The following is a 24,720-nucleotide window of genomic DNA, read 5'->3' as shown; positions in this document are numbered from 1 at the left end:
TCCAATCCACAGGCCTCTTATTTAAACAAGAGTTGAATAAAAGTGGTAAAAACATCTACTCTTGCCTTATTCCTGATCTCGGAAAGCAATAGGCAATTCACCATTTACTGTGATGCATATTATAGCTTTTCTTAGGTGCCTTTCCTTAGGTTTTAGAAGTTATTTTCTGCTTCTTGTTTGCTGAGTCTTTATTGATGAATGGGTATTTCATATTGTCACATGCATCTTCTGCATCTATTGAAATGATCACTTGGTATTTACTTTAGTTCTATTGACAGTGGAAATTACCATGCTTTTCATATCTTAAACCTTACATTCCTGGGGTAAACTGTAGTTGGCCATGATGTAATATTCTTTTTGTTGTATACTGATAAGATTTGCTAGTATTTTGTCCAGGATTTTTTTTTTTTTTTAATCTATTGTCACAAAGGATACTGGTATATAGTTTTCATTTCTTTCAGTGTCTATTTGGTTTTGTATCAGGGCACTGCAAACCTTGTACAGTACATTTGGAAGTGTTCCCTTAGAGTTTGGGTAGTGCTGTTACTGTTTATTTTTTTTTTTTTAATATTTGAAATAATTCAACAGAGAAGGCAGCTGGGCCTGAAGTTTCCTTAGTGAAAAGTTTTAATTATCAACAAAATTTCTCCAGTATAGGGCTATTAAATTGTTTTATTTCTCCTTGAGTCAGTTTTGACAATTTGTGTCTTTGAAAGAACTGGTTCATTTCTTCTGAATGGCATAAAGGTGTCCATTATATTCCTTATTACCCTTTTAATGTCTGTAGGATCTGTCCATACATAATACTGGTGATATGTCTTTTATTTTCTTCATCAGTTTTCCCCATCATTTTCCCATCTTCGATCCCACTGATTTCTCTTCTATTATTCATTCCTATTATTACGTTGGGTGTAATTCCAGCAGTACATAGAAACTGTTCCAATACAGCTCTTTTCCCCTCCCCTCTCCTTTGTGCTACCATCGTCAAATATATTACATCTCTACATAAGCCTAACAGCAGTTTTATACTTGTTTTATATTGTTGTCTTTAAGAGATGAAAAGGAGGAAAATACATTTATACTGTTTATGGCAGAATGATTCTAAGGTGGCCCCTCCCATAATCCCTGTCTCTTCATGTCCATGCCTTTCTGTAATCCTCTCCTGGCCAGTTGTAAGCAGAACGTAGGACTTCCTTCTAACCCAAGAGTGTGGCAAAGGTGATGGCCTGTCACTACTGTGATTGTGTTCTGTTATATGAGATTCCATCTTGCCGGCAGACTCGCTATAGTGACTCTCCTTGCTGACTTGATGAGGTAAGGAGCACGGGTGGGAAAGCCTACAGGACAAGAACCTGCAGCAACCACTGGAACCTCCAGCCAACAGCCAGCAAGCAGCTGAAGTGCTCAGTCCTAGAAGCCCAAGGAAATTAACCTGGTAACAACCTGAATGAGCTTGGAAGCAAATTTTTCTCTACTCAAGCCTACAGATGAAAACATTCTGGCCAACACTTTAAAACTGTAGGGTAATAAATGTGCACTGTTTTAAGCCATATGTTTGTGTAGTTTGTTGCACAGTAATAGAAATGAATATACTGTTTGTTAGATGTACCTGAGTGATTACCTTTACCAGTGATCTTTATTTTTTTGTATGAAAAACAAAGGACAGTTTTGTTAGACATAAAATTCTTGATTGACAGTTTGTTTTCAGCAATTAGAATATGTCATCCCACTGCCTTTTGGCCATTGTTGTTTCTTATGAGAAATTAGCTGTTAATCTTACCAAGGAATTCTTGTACATAATGAGATACTTCTGTAGGTGCTTTTAAGATTTTCTCTTTGGTTCTGGCTTTCCACAGTTTGACTACTATGTGTATAGATGAGTTTATCCTACTCGGAGTTTGCTGAACTCCTCAGATGTGTAGTTTAATATTTTCCATCAAATGTGGGAAGCTGTGGCTATTATTTCTTTAAATATTTTTTTCTGCCTCTTCCTCTCTCTCCTCTCTTTTCTGGCTCTCCCATTATGCCTCAGGCATATGTCAGTATTCTTGATAATGTCCCACAGGTGTGTGGGGCTCTATTTTTGTTGTTGTTCTTTTTTTATATGTTCCCCAAACTGAAATAATGTCTGTTAATCAATTTTCAAGGTCACTGACTCCTTCTTCTGCCAGTTCAAATCTGCTGTTAATTACTCTAATGAATTCTTCATTTTAGTTATTGTACTTTCAGCTCAAGAATTTCTATTTGGGGACACACACATATATTCATATGTATGTAAATTCTATCTCTGCATTGCTAGTGTCTATTTGATGAGTCACTGTCATCACATTTTCCTTTAATTCTCTGAATGTGGTATCTGTCCTTAGTTCTTTGAACACATTTCTAATAGCTGCTCTGAAATTTTGTTAACTAAGTATATAGCATCTGGGCCCCTCCAGAGACACTTTCTATTAGCCAGCTTTATTTCCTGTGTATGAGCTATACATTCCTGTTTCTTAAGCATGTCTCACAATTTTTCTGAAAACTAAAGATTTTAGACTATATTGTAGCAACCCTTGATTGTATCCAGGTGGGATGCCATTGCTGTTTGTTTTAGTGAAATGGGCAGGCTAACTATACAAAATCTGTCTCCTTTGCAGCATGCAGCGACTTACACGTCTGCTTAGCTGTTAATATTATTAAATTCTGGCTTCTAGGGGCCACTACCAAGAATAACTTATGTTTGGCAAAAATAACTCTCTTTGACCAATGACTGGTCAGAGGTTGTACTTAAACATCTCTAATGAGCAAGGCTCCCACACTTTTTGCCAAGGTGATATGTATACAGGTTGAGGCACACATTCAATATTCAGTGAAGCTCTCATCTTCTGGTCTCCTGTTCAGCCAGGGTTGAGTCGATAACTGGGGTCCTTTGTGGTCTTTCTTAAGCATGCATGTAGCCTTCCAAATTCCCAGGAATATACAGAAGCTCAATAAAGCTCAAATGGCTGTCTCATTCTCCAGGTCTCCTATTAAATGTGAGGGTACTGTGTTGCTTGCTCCAACCAGTATCACAGCCTGAGGCAGCTGTGTTGTCGGCCTTTCTAGATTGTTTGCCACCTAATTTGAGACCACTGTTATTTTCAACAATGCTCCAGGCTTAGGGCATTTCTACTGAGCTCCAAAAGCAGGTCTTCCCACTGGCAGCAAAGAGAATGCCAGTCCTCATGATAACGTGCCATAGAGATTGTTGGGGGACAGAAAGGGCGGATGGGGGCAGCCACTCTGAGTTCAGTTTCTTACAGTAAAAACTTGGATAACTGGTATAAAATTCTTTTCTTTTTTTAAAAAAAAATTTTTTTTTAACGTTTTTATTTATTTTTGAGACAGAGAGAGACAGAGCATGAAGGGGGGAGGGGCAGAGAGAGAAAGAGACACAGAATCGGAAGCAGGCTCCAGGCCCTGAGCCATCAGCCCAGAGCCCGACGCAGGGCTAGAACTCACGGACCATGGGATCATGACCTGAGCTGAAGTCGGACGCTTAACCGACTGCGCCACCCAGGCGCCCCAAAATTCTTTTCTACTATAAGCAGTGAAAGTTATAAATTTCTCTCTAAGCACCAAATACATCCCACAAATTCTGATATATTGTATTTTCATTAGCATTCAGTTCAGAACACTGTTTAATTTCCAAACATCTGAGGCTCTTCTAGATATCCTATTGTTATTGATTTCTAATAAAATTCCACCGTAGTCAGAGAACATATTCTTACAATTTCATAAAATTTACTGAGACTTTATCCTGGTATCCTATCATGTATGCATGAAAAAAATCATGTACACAGGAAAAAAAAAAATGTAAATTCTGAAGGTGCTGGGTGCAGTTTTCAAAAATCTCAAGTCAATGTGTTTGATGTTTTTCAGATTTTCTCTAGTTATTGATTTCTTTATCTAGTTGTTCCATCAACTGCTGCAAGATATTAAAATTTTCAACTGTGATTGTATAACTGTCCATTTTTCCCTTTAATTATCAATTTTTTGCCTCATGTATTTTGGGCTCTCTTACTGTGTACACATCCCATGATCCTTACTCCTCCTTCTTCAGTTCTGGTACTAGTTTAGGTCTTAAAATAGATTTTATATGTTAGCCATAGCCACTCTGGCCTTCACTTAATTACCATTTGCATGGTGTATCTTTATCCATTCTACTTTCAACCTATCTGTATCTCTATAGTTAAAGTGTATCTCTTATAGGCAGCATTTCATTGAATCTTGTCTACTCCTTTTTGACAATTTCTAGCTTCTAACTGGGAGTGTTTAGTCCATTAAATATTTAATATAATTATTGATACTTAGATGAGCTTAGATCTGCCATTTTGTTTTCCATTTGTCTCCTCTCTTGTTCCCCTTCTTCCCTTTACTGCCTTTTTTATACTATTAGGTCATTTTTTAGTATTTTAATTTCTCTATTGACTTTTTAGCTATATAATAAAACCTTGGTTTGCGAGCATAATTCATTCCAGAAACATGCTTGTAATCCAAAGCATTTGTATATCAAAGCGAATTTCCCCATAATAATGGAAACTCAGATGCGTTCCACAACCCAAAAATATTCATATAAAAATGATTACAATACTGTAATACAAAATAATAAAGAAAATACAAAATATAAAGAAAAACAAACAAATTAACCTGCACTTACCTTTGAAAACCTTCGTGGCTGGTGTGAGGGAGACAACAGAGAGGAGGGTTATTGTACAGGACGACTTTTGCTAGCATTAACGAATCACAGCTATCTACTGACTCAAGGGAATCATTTTCTTTTTGTGCAACTTTATCAAGGAACCTATCCATTGACCCTTGCTTTTGCCTCCTTTTGAAGCTTTCACAGAAATGTAACACTGCATTGACGATCAACCACAATCCCACAGCAAGAGAGAGTGAAGAACCACTGGCTCCGTTGTGATCACGTGATATCTGGTGTCAAGTACAACTCATATTGCAAGACGTTGCTCATTTATCAAGTTAAAATTTATTAGAAATGTTTGCTCGTCTTGCAGAACACTCACAGAACAAGTTACTCGCAATCCAAGGTTTTACTACTGTACATCTGTTTTGTTTTGTTTTTTTTTTTTTTAGTGGTTGGTCTAAAGATTGGAATATACATACTAACCTGGCCAAAATCATACCAGATTTGTATAGATGTACTATGATATGCATCTCATTTGTATTTAAAAGCAAAATCCTCAAATCAGGAAAATACACAGATAAATACCATACCCTAGTTCACTATACATGTGATTACTCTTTAAAAAAAGGTTTGGGAAGCACCAAATACAATTAGTTAAGTTACACAGGCACAGACATTGCGTGGAGGTCTAAAACAGTTATACATTGTGCTGTATTAACACAGGATAGAAAGGCAACAGTGACAGAGGAAAAAAAAAAATCTAGACAAATACCTAAAACTTTGCTAAGAATTCACCAAAAAATACAAAGTTGGAAAGTCAGATGGTATAATGTCTCCAAACAGGATTTCTCCCAGAAACAAATTTTTTCATTAATGAAAAACTGAAAATTTAGAAAAGCAGCAGCACAAAAACCCAGCATTTCCTGATAATTACTCTCACCACTGACAGTAGGCTTGCAGCTTTTCTTCTATACCTTTTAAAAAATTACACATACTTGTGATTATAGTCTACCAATTTAATCATTTCTCTGTATTTGGGCATGAGAATTTTAAAAATTATATGAAATGAAGGGTGAAATTTTCAGACACAAAAAAATTCCTTCATTTAAGATGGATTTATTGGAATAAATTAATTAGAAGTAAATTTACTGGACAAAAAGATCTTCCAATTCTAAGGATCTAATACATACTTTCAAACTGCTTTCTAGAAGTGCTTTCATAAATTCCTACCATTAATGTTTCTTCTTTATCACATTTGGGATAATAATTTGCAAAATCTTTCCTTTTTGAAAAGCTAAAAATAATTTCTCACCACACTGCTATGGATTTCTTTGATTCATCCCTTACCTCTCTAACTTATTTTCATGTGTTTCACCATGAGGATTTTACCTACTGTATCAAGAAGAACTCTGAGATTCTTTCCTCAGGTTCCTATGGGGATGTGCTTTACGGACTTAACTTCTACTGCCCTCCAGGTTAGTTACATGAACCCAATCTAAAGATAAATAATCCCACCTAAGATAAGGTCTCTTAATGTTATTTTTATAAAATGTCCAACATGATCTTAGAATTTTTAGAGAGATTCCTAGTGGGAAAATGAAGATGATAGTAATAATGGGTTTCTTATACTTTCCACTATTATAATACAGACTCTTCTGCGTAACTTCAACAGCACACTAATCTGAACAGGAAGATTAAGAATTTGTAATATACTATCACTAATTATTATATTAGTTATTATATTACTAATATATTATATTATGTGTCCAATATTTGATGTTACTGTTGTAATGGTTTGGGGTACCATGAACTATATCCACATAAGATGGGAATAATAAGCAACAGCAACTAGCCATTACCCCATCTTTCTCCCTCTCCTTCCTGTCCCCTGAGACCTAACAATACTGAAACTAGGCTAATTTATAACCCTATAATGGCCTCTAAGTATTCAAGTGAAAGGGAAGAGCCATGTGTCTCCCACTTTAAATCAAAAGCTAGAAATGATTCAAGCTTAGTGAGGAAGGCATGTCGAAAGCCAAAATGGGCTGAAAGCTAGGCCTCTGGAGCCCGCTAGCCAAGCTGTGAATGCAAAAGGAAAGTTCTTGAAGGAAATGAAAAGTGCTACTCCAGTGAACACACAAATGATCAGAAAGCAAAACAGTCTTATTGCTGATACAGAGAAAGTTTTCGTGGTCTGGACAGAACATCAAACCAGCCACAAGCTCCCTTAAGCCAAAGCCTAGTCCAGAGCCAGGTCCTCACTCTCTTCAATTCTGTGAAGGCTCAGAGAGAGGAGGAAGCTGAAGAGGAAGAATTTGAAGCTAGCAGGTTGGTTCATGAGGTTTAGGGAAAGAAGCCGTCTCCATAACATCAAAGTGTAAGGTGAGCGTCAAGTCAAATGCTGATGTAGAAGCTGCAGCAAGTTCTCCAGAAGATCTAGCTGAGATAGTTAATGAAGGTGAGTACACTAAACAATAGATTCTCAATGTACACAAAACAGCTTTCTATCGGAAGAAGATGGATGCCATGTGGGACTTTCGAAGCTAAAGAGAAGTCAATGCCTGGTTTCGAAGCTTCCAAGGACAGGCTGACTCTTTTATCAGGGGCTAACGTGGCTGGTGACTTTGAGTTGAAGCCAGTGCTCATTTACCATTTCGAAAATCCTGGGGTCCTTAAAAGTCAACTAAATCTACTCTGCCAATGCTCTATAAAGGGAAAAACAAAGCCGGGATGACAGCACATCTGTTTACAACACGGATAACATACCATTCTAAGCCTACCTTTGAGACTTACTGCTGGGAAAAAAAAAGATTCCTTTCAAAATGTGACTGCTTGTTGACAATGCACCTGGTCACCCAAGAGCTCTGATGGAGATGTACAATGAAATTAATGTTGTTTTCATGCCTGCTAACACAACATCCATTCTGTAGCCAATGGTTCAAGCAGTAATTTCAACTTTTAAATCTTATTACTTAAGAAATATATTTTCTAAGGCTACAGCTGCCATACACAGTGATTCCTCTGATGGATCCAGGGAAAGAAAATTAAAAACCTTCTGGAAACAATTCACCACTCTAATTGTAGTTAAGGACATTTGTGATTTGCAGGAAGAGGTAACATATCAACATGAACAAGAGTTTGGAACAAGTTGATTCCAACCCTCATGGATGATTTCCAGGGTTCAAGACCTCAGAGGAAGAAGGGACTGCAGCTGTGGTGGAAACAGGAGGAGAACTAGGATTAGCAGTGGAGCCTGAAAGGGGCACCTGGATGGCTCAGTTGGTTGAGATCCGACTTTGGCTCAGGTCACTATCTCGTGGTCTATGAGTTTGAGCCCTGCATCGGGCACTGTGCTGACGGCTCGGGGCCTGGAGCCTGCTTCAGATTCTCTCTCTCTCTCTCTCTCTCTCTCTGCCCCTCCCCTGCTCATTCTCTCTCTCTCTCTCAAAAATGAATAAATATAAAAAAAAATTTTTTTTGGGGGCGCCTGGGTGGTGCAGTCGGTTGAGCATCCGACTTCAGCCAGGTCATGATCTCGCCGTCTGTGAGTTCGAGCCCCGCGTCGGGCTCTGGGCTGATGGCTCAGAGCCTGGAGCCTGTTTCCGATTCTGTGTCTCCCTCTCTCTCTGCCCCTCCCCCGTTCATGCTCTGTCTCTCTCTGTCCCAAAAATAAATAAACATTGAAAAAAAAAAAATTAAAAAAAAAAATTTTTTTTAAAAAGGAGTGGAGACTGAAGATGGAATTGAACTGCATCTCACAATCTAACTTGAACAGTGAGAAACTGCTTCTTACAGGTAAGCAAATAAAGCGGTTTCTTGAGACGGAATCTACTTCTGGTGAAGATGCTATGAAGGTTGTTGAAATAACGAAGGACTTAGAATGGTACATAAACTTAGTTGATAAAGCAGTGGCAGGGTTTGAGGAATGACTCCAATTTCGAAAGAAGTTGTGGGCAAAATGCTATCAAGCAGAATCGCATGCTACACAGCAATGTTCACGAAAGGAAGAGGCAATCGATGTGGCAAACCTCACTGTCATTTGAAGAAATTGCCACAGCCACCACACCCTTCAGCAACCACCACCCTGATCAGCCAGCAGCCGTCAACATGGAGGCGAGACCCTCCACCAGCAAAAGGATTAGGACTGGTTGAAAGCTCAGATGATGGTTAGCATTTAGCAATTAAGTATTTTTTAATTAAGGCATGTAGAAATGTTTTTAAACATAATGCACACTTAACAGACTACAGTATAGTATCAACATAACCCTTACGTGCGCTGGAAAAACAAAAATTCATTGACTTGCTTTACTGTGATAGTCACTTTATTGACGTCGTCTGGAACCCAACCTGCTCATCTCCAAGGAATGCCTGCAAAGCAGCAAAATGTAATTTACCTGCACAAGCTAATGTTTTATATCTGTGAGGCCTAACACAGTAGCTACTAGTTACATGTAGCTATCGAGCACTTGAACCACAGCTACTCTCAATGAAGAACTGAATTTTTAAATTTCATTTAGAATTTATTTTTTAATTTCTTTAAAAATTTCATTTAAATGTAAATAGCCATGCCTGCTACAGACAGCCTAGGATTAAATAAGAAAGAGAACCTCACTTTTTTTTTTTCTACCTTCTGGAATAGAGACAGCATCAACTAACCAAGTCAAACTTGCTCATTTTCTCAGTGAAACTGGATTCCTCCCACAGGACCAACAAGTATGGCTTCACACAGCTGTTCTCTGACCAGGCTTCCCTGGTGGCCATATCGCTGGCATCCCAGTAGGGTCCCAGGCAGCCTGTTATCTCTGCATTTGGGTTAGAGCTGATCATTCACTAGCGGTTTCACTGTGCAGGTGAACAGGTATTACAGTGGTGAATGGTTTGTATTAAGCATCTGTGTCTTTTCTTTTTAATTTTTTTTAATGTTTATTTATTTTTAAGAGAGAGACACAGCACCCAAGTGGGGGAGGAGCAGAGAGAGAGAGAGAGAGAGAGAGACAGCATCGGAAGCAGGCTCCAGGCTAAGCTGTCAGCACAGAGTCCAATGCAGGGCTCAAACTCACAAACCATGAGATCGTGACCTGAGCCGAAGTCGGACGTTTAACCAACTGAGCCCTCCAAGGCGCCCCTATGTCCCCTTTTTTTAATTGCATTTGGTTAACTTTCAGCTGCTCATTCAATGGCAACTCTTTCTCCCCCAGGCCCCAGACCTCAGTTATCTTGATTTCTTTTCACTGCCACCACATGGCCAACTAATCTATCAGCAAAGCCTATTGGCTCCACTTTCAAAACCTCTCCAGAATCTGACCACTTCTCAACGTAGGACTGTTCTTGTCTAGGATGAGCCACTAGCATCTCCTGCCTCAACTATTCCAAAGCTTCCCGACAGGTCTTCCCCTTTATCTTTTGCTCCTCTATAATCTACCTCCTTAAGCCAGAGTGAGCCCTTCAGTAAGGTCTTCTCATTCTTCAGTTGAGAAGCCTTCGATGGTTTTCCATTCTCAGTTGGAACAAAGTCCAAAGCCTTTTTGAACCTTCAAGGACCTACGGAACACGTCAGCTCATCATCTCTTTAGCCTCTCTCCCATCGTTCTGTTCTTGCTGTAGTCTTCCTGGCTTTTTCTTCAAAGTGCTAAGTACATTCCCTTCCCAGAACTTGTGCAGCACTCGCTTGTTACCTTTGCCTCTTTAAAAAAAAATTTTTTTTAATGTTTATATTTGAGAGAGACAGTGTGCAAGCAGGGGAAAGACAGTGTGCAAGCTGAGACAGAATCTGAAGCAGCTTCAGGCTCTGAGTGGTCAGCACAGAGCCCAATGCAGGGCTTGAACTCATGAACCACAAGATGATGACCTGAGCCAAAGTCGGCCGCTTAACCGGGGCCACCCAGGTGCCCCATTGTTCCCTTTATCTTTAACGTTTTTCTCCCAGATATTCTCATGGCGTGGTCTTCATTTCTTCCAGGACTCAATTCAAACAGCACACTGGAGGCCTTCCCTAAATACCTAATTTAAAACAAAATCCTATATACCTCTTTATCCCTTCTCTGGTTCACCTTTCTTCACAGCACTGATCACCACCTGACATTGTACATTTCACCTCAATTTCCTTCACTCAGAAATGTTTAAGGGCTGGGGCGCCTCCTGGCTCAGTCAGTTAAAGCGACTGACTCTTGATTTTGGCTCAGGTCATGATCTCAAGCCACTCATTGGGCTCCACACTGATAGTGTGGAGCCTGCTTGAGTCAGCTCAGGTCTTCATATCACCGTCTGTGAGATCAAGCCCCACATAAGGCTCTATGCTGATAGTGCAGAGCCTCCTTGGGTTCTCTCTCTATGCCCTGTCCCCACTTGCACACGCTCGCTCTCTCTAAACAAATAAACTTAAATACAAAAAAACGAAATGTAAGTGCCATGACAGCACTTTATTTTGTTGCTGTATTCCCATTATGTTCAGAACAGTGCCTGACACATAGCAGGTGCTCAATATATGTGTTTAGAGTGGGGTGAAGGGAAATGAGACCAGAGTTCTGATCAGGAAGCAGGCACCCACCTGCTCTTGCTGAGATTGCAGGCCCTTTTACTAAGTTCACATACTATCACTAGTGAATTTGCTAAAATGCATCCGTTTCTGCCACTCCTCTCTATCAGATGTCAAATGGCTAATACAGTCCATAGAATAAATTAGTGGATATGCTCTAATCATACTGAACTTTTCTCAGTTCCTAAAACCCAACATGTTCCTTTCTTCTTCTACCCTTCACACTCAGTGTCCTATGTGTTTCAAAAATCCCACATCTCTGTCCTTCCACTGCCCCATCCCTGCCCCACCTTTCAGGATCTCAAGTCAAACCATATTTTCTCTAGTAAACTTCTTTTGCTGTGGCCCCCACATCCACCACTGCAACAGTGGGGACTTTTTATACCCGGCACTTAGCTCACTCTGTTGGAACTGCATTGTATCCGTATAGGCAGGCCATACAGAATCATAGCTAAGACAGTGGATTTGAACCCTAGCTCCACGATTTATGAGGTGAATGGCCTTGGGCAAATTATTTCCCATTCTGTGGCTCAGTTTTCTCAATGGAAAAACTACTACTCACCCTCACAGAGCTGCTGTGAAGCATTGGGCTACTACTAAGTGCTCAATAAGCATTGCCTATAAACCTATCCAGCCTCTTGACTATGAAGGACCAGACGGCTAGCACAACGCTCATTCTGTACCTTGGTGCCTGGCCCAGAGCCTGGCATATGTTAGGTACCCAACGAATATTTGCAGAATAAATACATGAATAAGTGATTTATGGAGGACCAACGGGCCACCTCATCTAACTATCTCTATGAACCTTCCCCCACCCTCATGGGACTGGGGGCCAGGAGGAGGACGGGAAGAGAAATGAACCTTTGTTTTTTGTGGCTTATTTTGCTCACTTACCCACATTTGATCTGGACTTCAGTTCACCTTAATACCAATCACAAGAGAAGCTTATTAACAGGAGGGGGGGCCAATCTGGAAACTTTCAAGCTCTTAAAGAAACTATGGTTTTAGGACAAGAGCAGGTAGGTCAAATTCAAACACTTTTCTAATCCCACCACAAGACTGGCCCATTTTCAGCCAATATTCAATATTTTTAAAGAAAGGATTAGTCTTGTCTCTGTATGGCTGGGGAGCAATTCTGTGAGATAGCTGGTATGTGTTTCCTCTCTCTCTCATTGAGAACAAAGAAGATATGGGTGCTACCCTCCAAAGCTTCAACAGGAGATGAAGACATTAAACAGGGTGAGCAGGGGGACTCAGCAGGTCCTGCGCATAGGCCTCTGGGCTCAGTGAATGTGAATGAACACAGAGAGGCTGCGGCTCAAAGATGAAGCTGGAAAGATATCGCAGAGGAGCCAGAACAATGAGGGTCATGTAGGTCACATTAAGAATTTTGACTATTACCCTAAGAGAGATGGAAAACTTTCAGTGATTTTAAAAAGGAAATATTTTCATTTTAATTTTTTTAATGTTATTTATTTTTGAGAGAGAGGGAGAGAGGAGGGAGAGAGAAGGAGAGAGAAAGAGAGAGCGAGAGAGACAGAGCGCAAACAGGGGAGCAGCAGAGAGACAGGGGAGACAGAATCAGAAGCAGGCTCCAAGCTGTCAGCACAGAGCCCGATGCAGGGCTGGAACTCACAAGCCGTGAAATCATGATCTGAGCTGAAGTCAGATGCCCAAATGACTGAGCCACCCAGGCGCCCCATTTTAATTTTCATCACAGATCATTCTGTTTGGAGACTGGCTGGGAGGGGGCAAGACTGGAAGCAGGGAGAACATCATCACAGTCCTGGTGAGGCACGAGGATTCCTCACCCAAATGTGGGGCAGTGCCTCCAATGAAAAGAAATGAGAAGATCTGGCAACTATTTAGAAGAGCGTCAAGGGTGGTTTCTAGACTGCTGGCCTAGCAGGCTGTGGTGCCGTTAGCTATAAAAGAACATGTCCAAGCAGCAGCCTGTGCTGTGTGTGAGCCAGGAACGTGCAGAGGCTTAACACACAGCTGGACACTCTGGTCTAGAGGTCAGAAGGCAGGCTTAGACTAAACACAGAGCACTGAGAAGCATTACCTGCAGCCAAGGGCACAGGGAAGGAGGAAAGTTCTTCTCCTATTAACGTTTCCAAATTGATATATAACGTGCTAGGAAAAAAATACTTCCCAAACCTCCTAATTCTGTTAGGGTAACAGGAGTGAGTAAAAGGTGCTATGTAAAAACAATTGAGAGGCTTCTCCAAAACATTTAGTTCTATTGTTTTAAAATTTTATATGAAAACATAAAGGGCTAAGAGTAGCCAAGGCATCCTTAAAGAACAGAATAACAAGGAGATTTGCCATACCTGCCTCCTCCTGCAAATCAAAACTTTAATTACAGAGTGATATTAATTATAATAGTATTATACTAACTCGGGGTTATACCAACAGACACTAGACTCAATGGAACCATGCATATATGAAAACTTTATATCTGAGCCAGAAAGACACAGCAATAAGGACAGAAGTGATGACTGAGGCTACCCTTATGGGGAAAAAGTATGAAATTGTACCTGACCATCTCATACTAGACACCAAAATCAACTCTGGAATAGATTAAGGATCTATGTGCCATAAAACTTTTTAGAAGAAAATACAGGCAAATAATGACCCACTGGCATGGTGTGCAAGACACAAAAAGCACACATCCTAAGGCAGATGAAAAATAAAATTCAACTACAATAAAATGCAAACTTCTGCCCAACAAAAACAAACACGACATCAAGAAGATAAAGCTAAAACCGGAGAGAAGATTGGCACAACACATATCTAACAAAGAAGAATATACGAACAATTCCTACAAGCCAATAAGAAAATGACCAGCAAAGCAGCCCAGTGTTGCAATGTTTTGTTACTCAAATGTCATTTCGGGGGGGGGGGGGGGGTGGGGGGGAGGAAGGAGAGAGAGGGGGAGAGATAGGGAGAGAGGGAGAGAGGGAGAGAGGGAGAGGCAAGCAAATCACAAAGAGGAAGAGCAAACCATCTTGTGATGGATGCCTGGCAAAGGTGGGGGAACAGGTGCTATCCTACTGGTCAGTAAAGACAGAGCCATCCTAACATTTGCAGAACAATTTGTCAAAAAATCTATTAAAAAAAACTTTTTTTTAACATCCTTTTGGTTTGGCAATTGCACTTCTAGGAATTATCCAAGAGATAAACTCTCACATACATTAAAAAAAAAAAAAAATTCAGTCAAGGACATTCTCTGTAATACTCTTTCTAGTAGTAGAAAAATGAAAAATCAAAATGTCCAACAATGAGGGATAAGTTTAAATAAATTACATCTGTGCAACAGAATGTGAGATACTGTCAGTAGTGATAAGGAGTTATTGCTGGGCTAAACTGGCAGGTGGAAAAAGCAAGATGTGGAATAGACTATTAACAAGAAAAGGAGCAGGCTAGAAGGAGGAGGATGGAATATTATATGCACCTAGACACACAGGTTATATCGGCCGGGACACAAAAGAAACCAGTAAGAGTGACCGCCTCTGGGAAGGGATGTCACGGACAGGTGCTAGAGAGCAGGCGTTTTCCCCTCACTGAACAGTGCAGAATAACTATCCTTTGGTTTTTAACCACATATGTTATGTTCTCAACAAATAAAATCCACTGAGAAAATTTTAGCCATGCTCAAATAATAAAAAATAAAGAATGGTTTAGACAAAAGACAGTGTGTCCATACTAATAAATATTATAATTAGCGGCTAAAAAGAACACAGTAAATCTATGTGTATTATAGAACAGGCCCAAGTATTTTCGGGGGTAATGAAAATGTTCTAAAATTACTTGTGATGATGGATGCCCAACTCTACAAATATACTAGAAGCCACTGAACTATATGCACACTTTAAATGGGTGAATTGTAAGGCATGTGGATCCTACCTCAATAGAAGCTGTTAAAAATACCTACACACACACACACACACACACACACACACCCATGGCTACACAGAGGGGAGGGTGAGTGAGTACGCAGGGTTCAGAAAACTGTGGCCCACAGGCCAACTTTGGCCCACCATTTGTTTTTATGAAGTTTTATTTGCACACAGGCATACTCATTTGCTTCAAATTGTCTATGGCCACTTTCATGCTACCTACAAAGGCAGAGTGGAGTATTTATGACAGAGACAGTAGGGTCTGCAAAGCCTAAAATATTTCCTATCTGGTCTTTTACAGGAGTTTGCCAATCCCTTATTTAGAAAAAATCTTAAGTTGTACAGTTCAGCAGAAAACAACTGCAGGATACCATGGTCAGTACAATATCATTTTATGTTCTAAAACCACACACAACGCAATATGACATATTTTCTGTAAGTATAAGTAACAATATGAGGAAATTATCCCAAACTCATATCTATGGTTATTTCTGAGAGGGGCAGGCAGAAAGGATTGGGAGTTGGGCAAAGGGGTCTTTGGCTTTATTTGTGATTTATTTGAAAACTGTTTTATTTAAGGAGACACAGTAATGTTATTACCTGAGTAATTGACTTTTTTTTTCCCCTTAGTTAATTGCTTAAAAGCAAGGCTGGCAGAAGCAGAAAGCAACAGGACTAGGTTGTCAACTCTTGGGGTCACCTGGGTGGCTCAGCTGACAGAGCGTCCAACTTCAGCTCAGGTCATGATCTCACAGTTCATGAGTTCAAGCCCCATGTCAGGCTCTGTGCTGACAGCTCGGAGCTGGGAGCCTGGAGCCTGTTTCAGACTCTGTGTGTGTCTCTCTCTCTCTACCTCTCCCTGCTTGCTCGCTTGCACTCTGTCTCTCTCCCTCTCAAAAATAAATAAACATTAAAAAAAAATGTCAACTCTGATCTTGGTAAGCACTGCCAGAATTTTTCAGATCCTATGGCTTTCAATTTCCCTGATCTTTCTCCTGTTCCTCTCCGTATTTCCCCTTCATCAACATCAGGACTGAGGTTTCTAAAGAGGAAGGTGAACTGAGGGAAGAGCCAGGGTGGCAGGAGGGAGGGAGGACAGCTACACAGCAGGCATGGGACAGCAAATGGCTGGGCCGTCAACGATCCACCGTTTCAGGGATTTAGTTGCTGTTACGGAACCCCTGGGGTGTGTGAAGACCCGGGGTCCCGGGCTTAGCATCGCCCTGCAATTAGTTCCCACTCACAGCCTCCATGTCCCTAGTTTCACGTAATTCGCACGACCTTCAAGAGAGCCCTGGGACTTCTCAAGTTTTCTGTACTTCAGGTGGGTTTACAAGGCTGACTCATCTCATAACATAGCACACCTTAAAACAAAACCAAATGGTTGTCAAAGAGCAGTGCAGGCCCCAGAAGGGGCATGTGTGGAACCTGAGTCCCAAATAAGCTGCTTTACACCATAATTTACAAAGATAACATGGGTATGAATACAGAATACATCTAGCCCATCTTTGGAAAATTAAGAAATTCAACTGGGGAAAAAAGTAAACTAGTCTGGGATAATGATTAGTTCTTATTATTATGGAAATTGTTAACTATGGGAATGCACAGATTTTCAAAGCAGAAGCATAAAATGTCAGATGTCGTTCCCAAATGTGTATATTTATACACAACAAGACCTCAGATAATCTATCTTCTAACCTACAAACTATGTACAGATCTGAAAAAGGCAGGAGCTCTAAAACAGTAATAAAAGATGCCATCCAAAAGTTTTTTTTAAAGAGGTAACTTCGAAAGATAGGACTTCATTAAGGGCATGACACTTAAAGGGATCCCTGCTAGGTCTGTTTGCATGAGCAATTATCGAACGGGAAACTTGTGCAACTCTCTAATTGTGGGTACCACAACCACTTCTGCTTCCGAAACAGAAGCAGCCGGACAACATGGAGGGTTGCTTTTACTTGAAATGACCCAGGAAAATCTGGCTGTGTATAAATACAGTTACAGGCGGGGGAAGCACATTATATTCACCAAATTGCGCTTTAAACAATCTGGTTTTAAGCAAAACGCAGCACACCTGCAACAAATCTTCACAAAGGAGAGAATAAGAAGGTGGGTATCAACCAAAGGGAAGCATTAAACATTATATACATGTACACATATATTTAAACTAAATATAATTTAAGTTTCTCCTTGACAAAAAAGGTTTGCTTCCAGAAAACTCACCTCCATGTTCTAGAAATACTCGAACACATCTTTCCTTCCCTCTTGCTGCAGAGAAATGAAGAAGGGTCCAGCCATTAGCATCCCGGCCATTTGGAGAATAGCCTTGTTCTAACATCTTTCGTACTGTGTGAACATCCCCGGCAGCCACTGCAGCCTGAATCTGCAATTCTTCCTGGAGTTCAGGGTTCCTTCGACAATGGTGGTGTAACATCCTAGCTGAGTCCACTTTTTACCAAGGATTCATTAGGTCACAGGGAACAGCCTTTAAGGGCAAGTAGAATATGTGAAATTTAGAATACTTGGCTCCTCGCAGTGTGTCTATTAAATAGCACAGAATTTTCCATTGTTAAATCATGTAAATCTTAGTCATGACAGTTCATCCTACTACAACTAATTAATATGCACCTCTTATAACCGGAACTTTGGTAGCTTCCCAAAGATTATAAAAGATTTCAAGCAAAAAGCCAGGCATAATGCCTTAAGTTCCGTTTACAGGAAATTTCTTCTGTAGTCTTTTGAAAACTCAAAGCAAACATCCTATGAACATAGCAGCATTATTTTAGGTATAATGGAAGGTGATGCTGGGCAGCCAGAAAATGGGAGACAACAGAGTAGTCAGGTGAGTGCTTGTCTTAAGAGTTTGATTTCGGGGCGCCTGGGTGGCGCAGTCGGTTAAGCGTCCGACTTCAGCCAGGTCACGATCTCGCGGTCCGTGAGTTCGAGCCCCGCGTCGGGCTCTGGGCTGATGGCTCGGAGCCTGGAGCCTGTTTCCGATTCTGTGTCTCCCTCTCTCTCTGCCCCTCCCCCGTTCATGCTCTGCCTCTCTCTGTCCCAAAAATAAATAAACGTTGAAAAAAAAATTAAAAAAAAAAAAAAAAAAAAAAAAAAGAGTTTGATTTCCCTGGGGCACGGTGGGGGGGGGGGGGGAACAGGGCTCAGTTGGTTAAGCATGTGACTTCCTCCACTCAGGTCATGATCTCATGATCCGTGAGTTCGAGCCCCCCGTCAGGCTCTGTGCTGAGCTCAGAACCTGGAGCCTGCTTCAGATTCTGCACCTCCCTCTCTCTCTGCTTCTCCTCCACTCATGCTCTGTCTCTCTCTCTCTTTCAAAAATAAACAAACATTTTAAAAAAAATTTTAAAAAGAGTTTAATTTCCCTAATGCATGCAGTTATAAACCATTCAAGGACTCGATCACAGATCAGTGAGTGAATGCACAGTATCAAATGGTCAATTCATAGCCTATGAAGATTAAAGACTATGAGAAGCAGTTTAAAAAAAAATGAAAAACTTTAGATGAGTCCCCTAAAGTATTTCAATATTTTATTTTTAGCCCCAAAGGGTGAAATGTTTGGGGGGGAAAGAAGTGCATGGGGTAAAGTAAAATGCATAGAGAGTATGCATTTTCCTTTTGTTTGTTTCTTTCTATCCTCCCCACTTTGTTATTTGATGCATGATTTACCACCCCTTTTTCTGCCACGTTATCTTTTCCACTTTTCTAATTTCAGTTTTCTAAAAGTTTTACTCTAATTGGCAAAGGACCAAGATCACACAAAATATCTAAAAACTCTAAGAATCAGGGCACCTGGGTGGTTAGTCAGTTAAGCATCTGACTTTGGCTCAGGTCATGATCTCACAGTTCATGAGTTTGAGCCCCTCTTCGGGCTCTCTGCTGTCAGCGCAGAGCCCACTTCGGATCCTCAGTCTGCCCCCTCCCCTCTCAAAAACAAATTAATTAAAAAAAAGAAAATGTAGAAAATCCAAGTGAGATTAAAAAAAAAAACAAAACCTGTAAGAACTGAAACAACACATGAAAAAAAAATCATTTTAAAGAAAAAGTAGTGTCCTGGACTTCTGCACCCTCTAACAGGTCACAAAAGAGGTGTGCACTCAGGCTCAATATAAAACGAGATCTCCTTCACGCAAAGAGGAAAAAGTCCAAAGTGAATTGTGAAAAGTGGCTTTTACATGTGTGTGTACAAAAACTTTTTCAGTGGGTTTTTAAGCTTTACAGAAGCTTACAGAAGCTTAAACTAACACGCTTCTAAGAAGCCATTCCATCTGGGCTAATTTTAAGGAATAGATTAGACTCATCTCCTAATTAGGCGGCTTCCATTTCTAAAAATAAAAAATTATGTGATAAAGTCCTTTAAAGACATTTTGGTCTCCTATGTAGGTTAGACATCTTGGGATAATCTTGTTACCAATAATAATTTATCTTGCAAAACCTCTTGCTATAGATTGTACAAAGGTAAACTTAAGCCTGACCTAGGTCAAATCATCACAGCTTAAGAATACAATCAAATGTCCTATGTTGTTTCATAAAGTGAAAATGGTTATTTCAAACTCGTATTCCTATTAAGTAATATAATTTAAAAATATCAGGCTACTATTACAAAGAGCTATCTCCTCAGAGAAAATTTGGAAATGAGAAATTTCCTGACAATTTGTCTCCTTAATAAACATGATTTTCTCCCTTATCCCTTTGCTTAATTACTTTTTCAATCAACACTATAAAACTAAGTCTCTCATCTTAAAAACGACCAAGAACCCTTTTGGAATAGCTTTCTGTGTATTTTTAGAGTTGTAAGCAAAGACACTGAATACCACTGGAAGAAATTAATGAAAACTACTACTATATGCTCAAAATCAGTTTTAACAGATTTTTTTTTTTTTTAAATGAGACCATTATCTTGGCTCTTAAATGAGGTCTACTATGTAAGATTCAAACAGTATAAAAAATAAACAAAAACCTGGATTTTCTTTTAGCAAGTGTTGTGTTTAGTATATGTTAGCTGCTTTGAAGGGAAAAGCAAAAGCTATATGGATTTTCCTCCCCAGAACTGCACAGATGACCAATAACCTTCAGTCACTTACCTTGTGGAAGAATGTCCCTTCTTCTGATACGTGGATTGCCTAATAACCATTGTGCACATACAGCATTGTGAGGAGAAGGCTCAGAGTGTGTCCAGATTGCAGTGTGATTGAGCTTTCTTAACCTAAAAACAAATACCAATTATGGGAAGATTCCTAAAAATAATAAAAAATCAGAGATGCCTACACACTCTACCTTTCGATGAGCTTAAATTTTAGTGCTTTCTATCAAACTTCCAGAGCAGAGAAAGAACTCAGGTCAGTTCTTAGAGAAAATGATCTTGAGACTTACATTAATCTCCAAACTGGTACAGGATATGGTGTATTTTCAGGATTTTTTTTCTTAAAAGGGCAGTTTTTTGAAAAAGAGTAAATTAAAAAAAAAAAAATCACACATTTGAAATTCAGATGCAAGTACAGGTTCCTTTTATCTTATTTTTTGCTCTATTCAGAATATATTTTCAGGCTTGCTTCATCTGAATTACTTTTTAACTGACACTGTTAGGCGTGTGCTCTTTTCTAAACAGGACAAAAATGAAAGTATGTGTTCATTCAATATAGTAGGTGGTCAGGGCCAAAATGGAATCTATGACAACCAAAAGGAGAGTATATCTTTAAATGCTGGTTCTTCATATGCCCTAAAAAGCATTATGTTAATCATTTTGAAATGGTTATTCCTTTATATATACATCAAACTGCGTAAAAGATTAACTACATCCTTGCCAGCTTCCCTATATGAATTCTGGAAAAATCCTCTCCACAATTGAAAGAAAAAAAGGATCTTTCTTCATACAGATTAAACCCTAGGTCTATGAACTCCATTAAGGTTAAGAGCACATGCTAAGTGACTTCCACACTTTATGCTCAAATTACTCTAGAAATTACTCACTGGGAGAACTACTACCCCACCCCATCCCAGTAGGGTAGGTATGCTAAGCCCTCCATCACTTAAACAGGAAAGGCTGGGCTACCTGAAAACCTGACAACCTGACGTACTATGGGGAAGAGTGGCAGTCCTAGGTGCCGCTGGTTGCACACCAGAATTTACAACCAATCCACATCAGTATATAGTCCACTTTGACCCTTTCCTTTTTCCAAGGCCAAAGACTTGGCCAGCACACACTTGGAAACAATATTTAACTTAAAACTGACTATCATTTCTTAAAAAAAATGAATTAGAGAATTAGACATGATCAGAACAACTCCTACAAGGCAAGCTGCAAAAAATGCAGAACTATCCTTACAGAAATGCCCAATTCTGAGAGTGGGGCAGGAAATATACAATATGAGCCTGGAGCATCTCACTGTGCCAAAAAGGAAGTGCTCAAAGAGAAATGCAGTGATGGGGGAATGTCACAGGAACACGGGCCAACCACAAGACCTCTTAGTAGCTAAGCTGGAACAACTTGAACAAGATAAATATAAGTGGTATGGATTCTAATCCAAAGTCTAGAATAAATACCAACAGGCCCATAATGCTCTGATTGAATAAATAAAGGATGGAGCAGAAACAAATCTCCTGTACAGAATTCCATATAATTGCATGGATCCCCCCTACTCAGGGAGGTAAAGCATAACTCCCTTCTCCTTTAGTGTGGGCCATGTAGAGATTTCCTTCCCATGAGGACAGCATGGAAAAGGAGGGAAAGAACAACTTTACGGCAAGAAACCTGAAAAACACCGCCTCAGCCTGGTGATCGTGGTTAACAGGCAGCGGTGCCAAGTCACGTGACAAGCATGGAATGAGGAGAATGGCAATTTACTGTGGTGATCTTTCTCTCCAAAGCCCATAACCCCCACCTAATCATGAGAAAAACACCACACAAATTCCAGCTGAGGGACATTCTACAAAATACCTGACCAGTACTCCTCAAAATGTCAAAGCCATCAAAAACAAGGAAGTCTGTGGAATTGTCATGGCCAAGAAGAGCTTATGGAAACAAGAAGGCTAAATGTAATGTGGTATCCTAGATGAGATCCTGGAACAGAAAAAGCATATTAGGTAAAAGCTAAAGAAGTATGAACACGATATGGATTTTAATTAATAATAATGTTCATTGTTGGTTCATTAATTGTGACAAATCCATCTATTAATATAAGCTGTTGGTCGCAACTGGGTGTGGAGTATATGGGAATTCTGTACTGTCTGTGCAATTTTTCTGTAAATCTAAAACTATACTAAAATAAAAATTTGTTTAAAAAATGCAAACCGAGGTCTCCAATGATAAGCCTCCAGCATTTTCCACAAATGAACAGGTGATTATTTTCCACATGAGCTACATCTACATTGCAAAAATCAATGGCACTGGCTGCCTTACTTCTAAGGGTGTCCTTGGTATCCCCTGCCTCCCAAGCGAAGCGGAGATAGCTCTCCATGGTTTCAAGCCTTTAGGAATCTTGTTCTTAGGCCTTCTATCTACCCATCGCCCCTTCCATGGAGGCAGAGGGGGTAAGTGGGGAGGAGGGCATGCAAAGTGGGGGTTGAGGGGAATATGAAATGGTACTGATTTATTAATAATATCAAGAAAAGGCTTTGTGTTAAAGGATGAAGTGACTATTTCTCTGAACAAGAAAGATGCACAAACCACAATAACTTGCAATAATGCCGTATGGGCTACTTCAATCAGACAGATGAAAGTCCACGGAGCCCCTGACATGTGTTTGGCACACTGCTAGGCCTTGGCCACTGGTGTCGCCCCCTGGTAAAACTTTACTAGAGAGTTCTGCATACTTAAAATAAATTAGATACACCTAAAAATGTTAAGATCATTTTTCCCTTTTCTGACAATACCAAGTGCTATAAACAATAACTATATGTTTAAACCAAAAGAGCACTTTACATGCAACAGTTTTTACTGGAAAAAAAAAAAACAAGACACACATACCATGCACACAGAGTCCTTTGTCAGCTGCATCCCTTAAATTATGAAAGGCAATGACTTAATTACCATTACCAAAACATCCTAATAGTCCAAAGCACCAGACAAATAATTAATTTTTATCTTGGTGTTATTTTAGGAGAGTTTGCACTTAATAGAGTATAGCTATCCATATATGAATACATTAAAAAAAAAAGACTATTGAACTTAAAAAGTAAATACAATATCTAGCGCTAAACATACTACTTAAAAAATCAGAGAGAAGTTGGGGTGCCTGGGTGGCTCAGTCGGTTAAGTGTCCGACTCAGGTCATGATCTCACAGTTCATAAGTTCAAGCCCCGCATCGGGCTCTCCACTGTCACTGCACAGCCCACTTCAGATCCTCTGTCTCCCTCTCTCTCTGCCCCTCCTCTGTTCCTCTGCATGTGTTCTTTCTCTCTCTCAAAAATAAATACTTAAAAAAAAAAAAAATCACAGAGAAGTCCAGACACAGGAAAATGGAGAAAAGTCTATATTCCCCTCAAGGAGTGCACATTTGAAAATCTGATAGTTCATGAAGAAGTCACCTATAAAATAATAGAATATGGCCAAGGAGGCTATTTTCTAAAGAAATAAATGTACAGTGTAAGCTGTTTTTAAATTAATGACTCACAATGACTAAAATTCTGAGGGTATAATCTTAGAAATCCCATTCCAGGTTTCAGTCAGAAAAGACAAGAAACAAAAAACAAAAAACAAACCATGCAGACAAGACTTCAGAATTATGTATCAAAATGAGCCACTTCCCTAATGTCTATCATTTTTATATGAGGTTTTACTGCAGGATAGTGTGTTGAATTGTGTTGTTTAAATTTTACGAATCCATCTTTTCTAATCTACGTCAGGTCAAAAGGAAACAATGCAGGCCTCTGAGCTTTTACACTGTTGACCATAGTAGAAAGTATACATTTAGGAATTAAAATTAACACTGAGGCACCTGGGTGGTTCGTTCAGTCAGTTGGGCATCTGACCTCAGCCCGGGTCATGATCTCACGGTTCGTGGGTTCAAGCCCCACATCGGGCTCTGTGCTGACAGCTCAGAGCCTGGAGCCTGCTTCGGATAATATGTCTCCCCCTTTCTCTCTCTGCCCCTTCCCACTTGTGCTGTCTCTCTCCCTCTGTCAAAAATAAACATTTAAAAAAAATAAAAAATAAGATGTTAACACTAAATTCTATGAAGATGCCAAAGGAACTTCATTAAGTTAAAACTAAACTTCTTGCTTCACATAATTAAAAGAAGTTTATATTCACAGAACAGAGTGAAGAGTAAAATAACTGTAATATAAAATATATTTAAGACCTGTCTAAAATTGTATAAAACTTTCACCAGATTTGCCACATGTCCCCGATTTCCTCTGGCATAAATGATTAGTCACTAATGGCTCTTTGCATATTATTTTCACTAAAAGTCCACATATTTTTGGATTAGGTGATACAAATTAGAACTGTGCTTTCAGATTTCACACCACTAGAAACAAGATAACAGCTTGCTACTCAAAAAAGGAAATAAGCATTTCTTTGTAGAACAGACAGAGATATACAGGCTGGTAAGAAAATAAAATCAGCAACTCCAAGGATATTGGCTCTGAGGAAAAAAAA

The 24,720-nt window shown here is 39.7% G+C and overlaps 1 protein-coding gene across 2 annotated transcripts in view; it reads right to left on the bottom strand.

Moving 5' to 3' along the window:
* The window catches only part of ASB7 (ankyrin repeat and SOCS box containing 7), a 50,727-nt gene that overhangs the window by 22,189 nt on the left and 3,818 nt on the right, over positions 1-24,720 (bottom strand). For both annotated transcript variants that reach the window (XM_045448803.1, XM_045448804.1), the window contains exons 3-4: positions 20,206-20,327; positions 17,330-17,591 (exon numbers count right to left, since the gene is read on the bottom strand). In XM_045448803.1, the coding sequence (XP_045304759.1) occupies positions 17,330-17,540 (211 nt within the window). In that variant the 5' untranslated portion in view covers positions 17,541-17,591; positions 20,206-20,327. The remainder of the gene's footprint in view (positions 1-17,329; positions 17,592-20,205; positions 20,328-24,720) is intronic.

Source organism: Leopardus geoffroyi, chromosome B3 (genome assembly GCF_018350155.1).
Source record: "Leopardus geoffroyi isolate Oge1 chromosome B3, O.geoffroyi_Oge1_pat1.0, whole genome shotgun sequence".
NCBI classification, from domain to species: domain Eukaryota; kingdom Metazoa; phylum Chordata; class Mammalia; order Carnivora; family Felidae; genus Leopardus; species Leopardus geoffroyi.
Note: the sequence above shows the minus strand (reverse complement) of the source record. Positions and strands in the feature narration are given on the sequence as shown.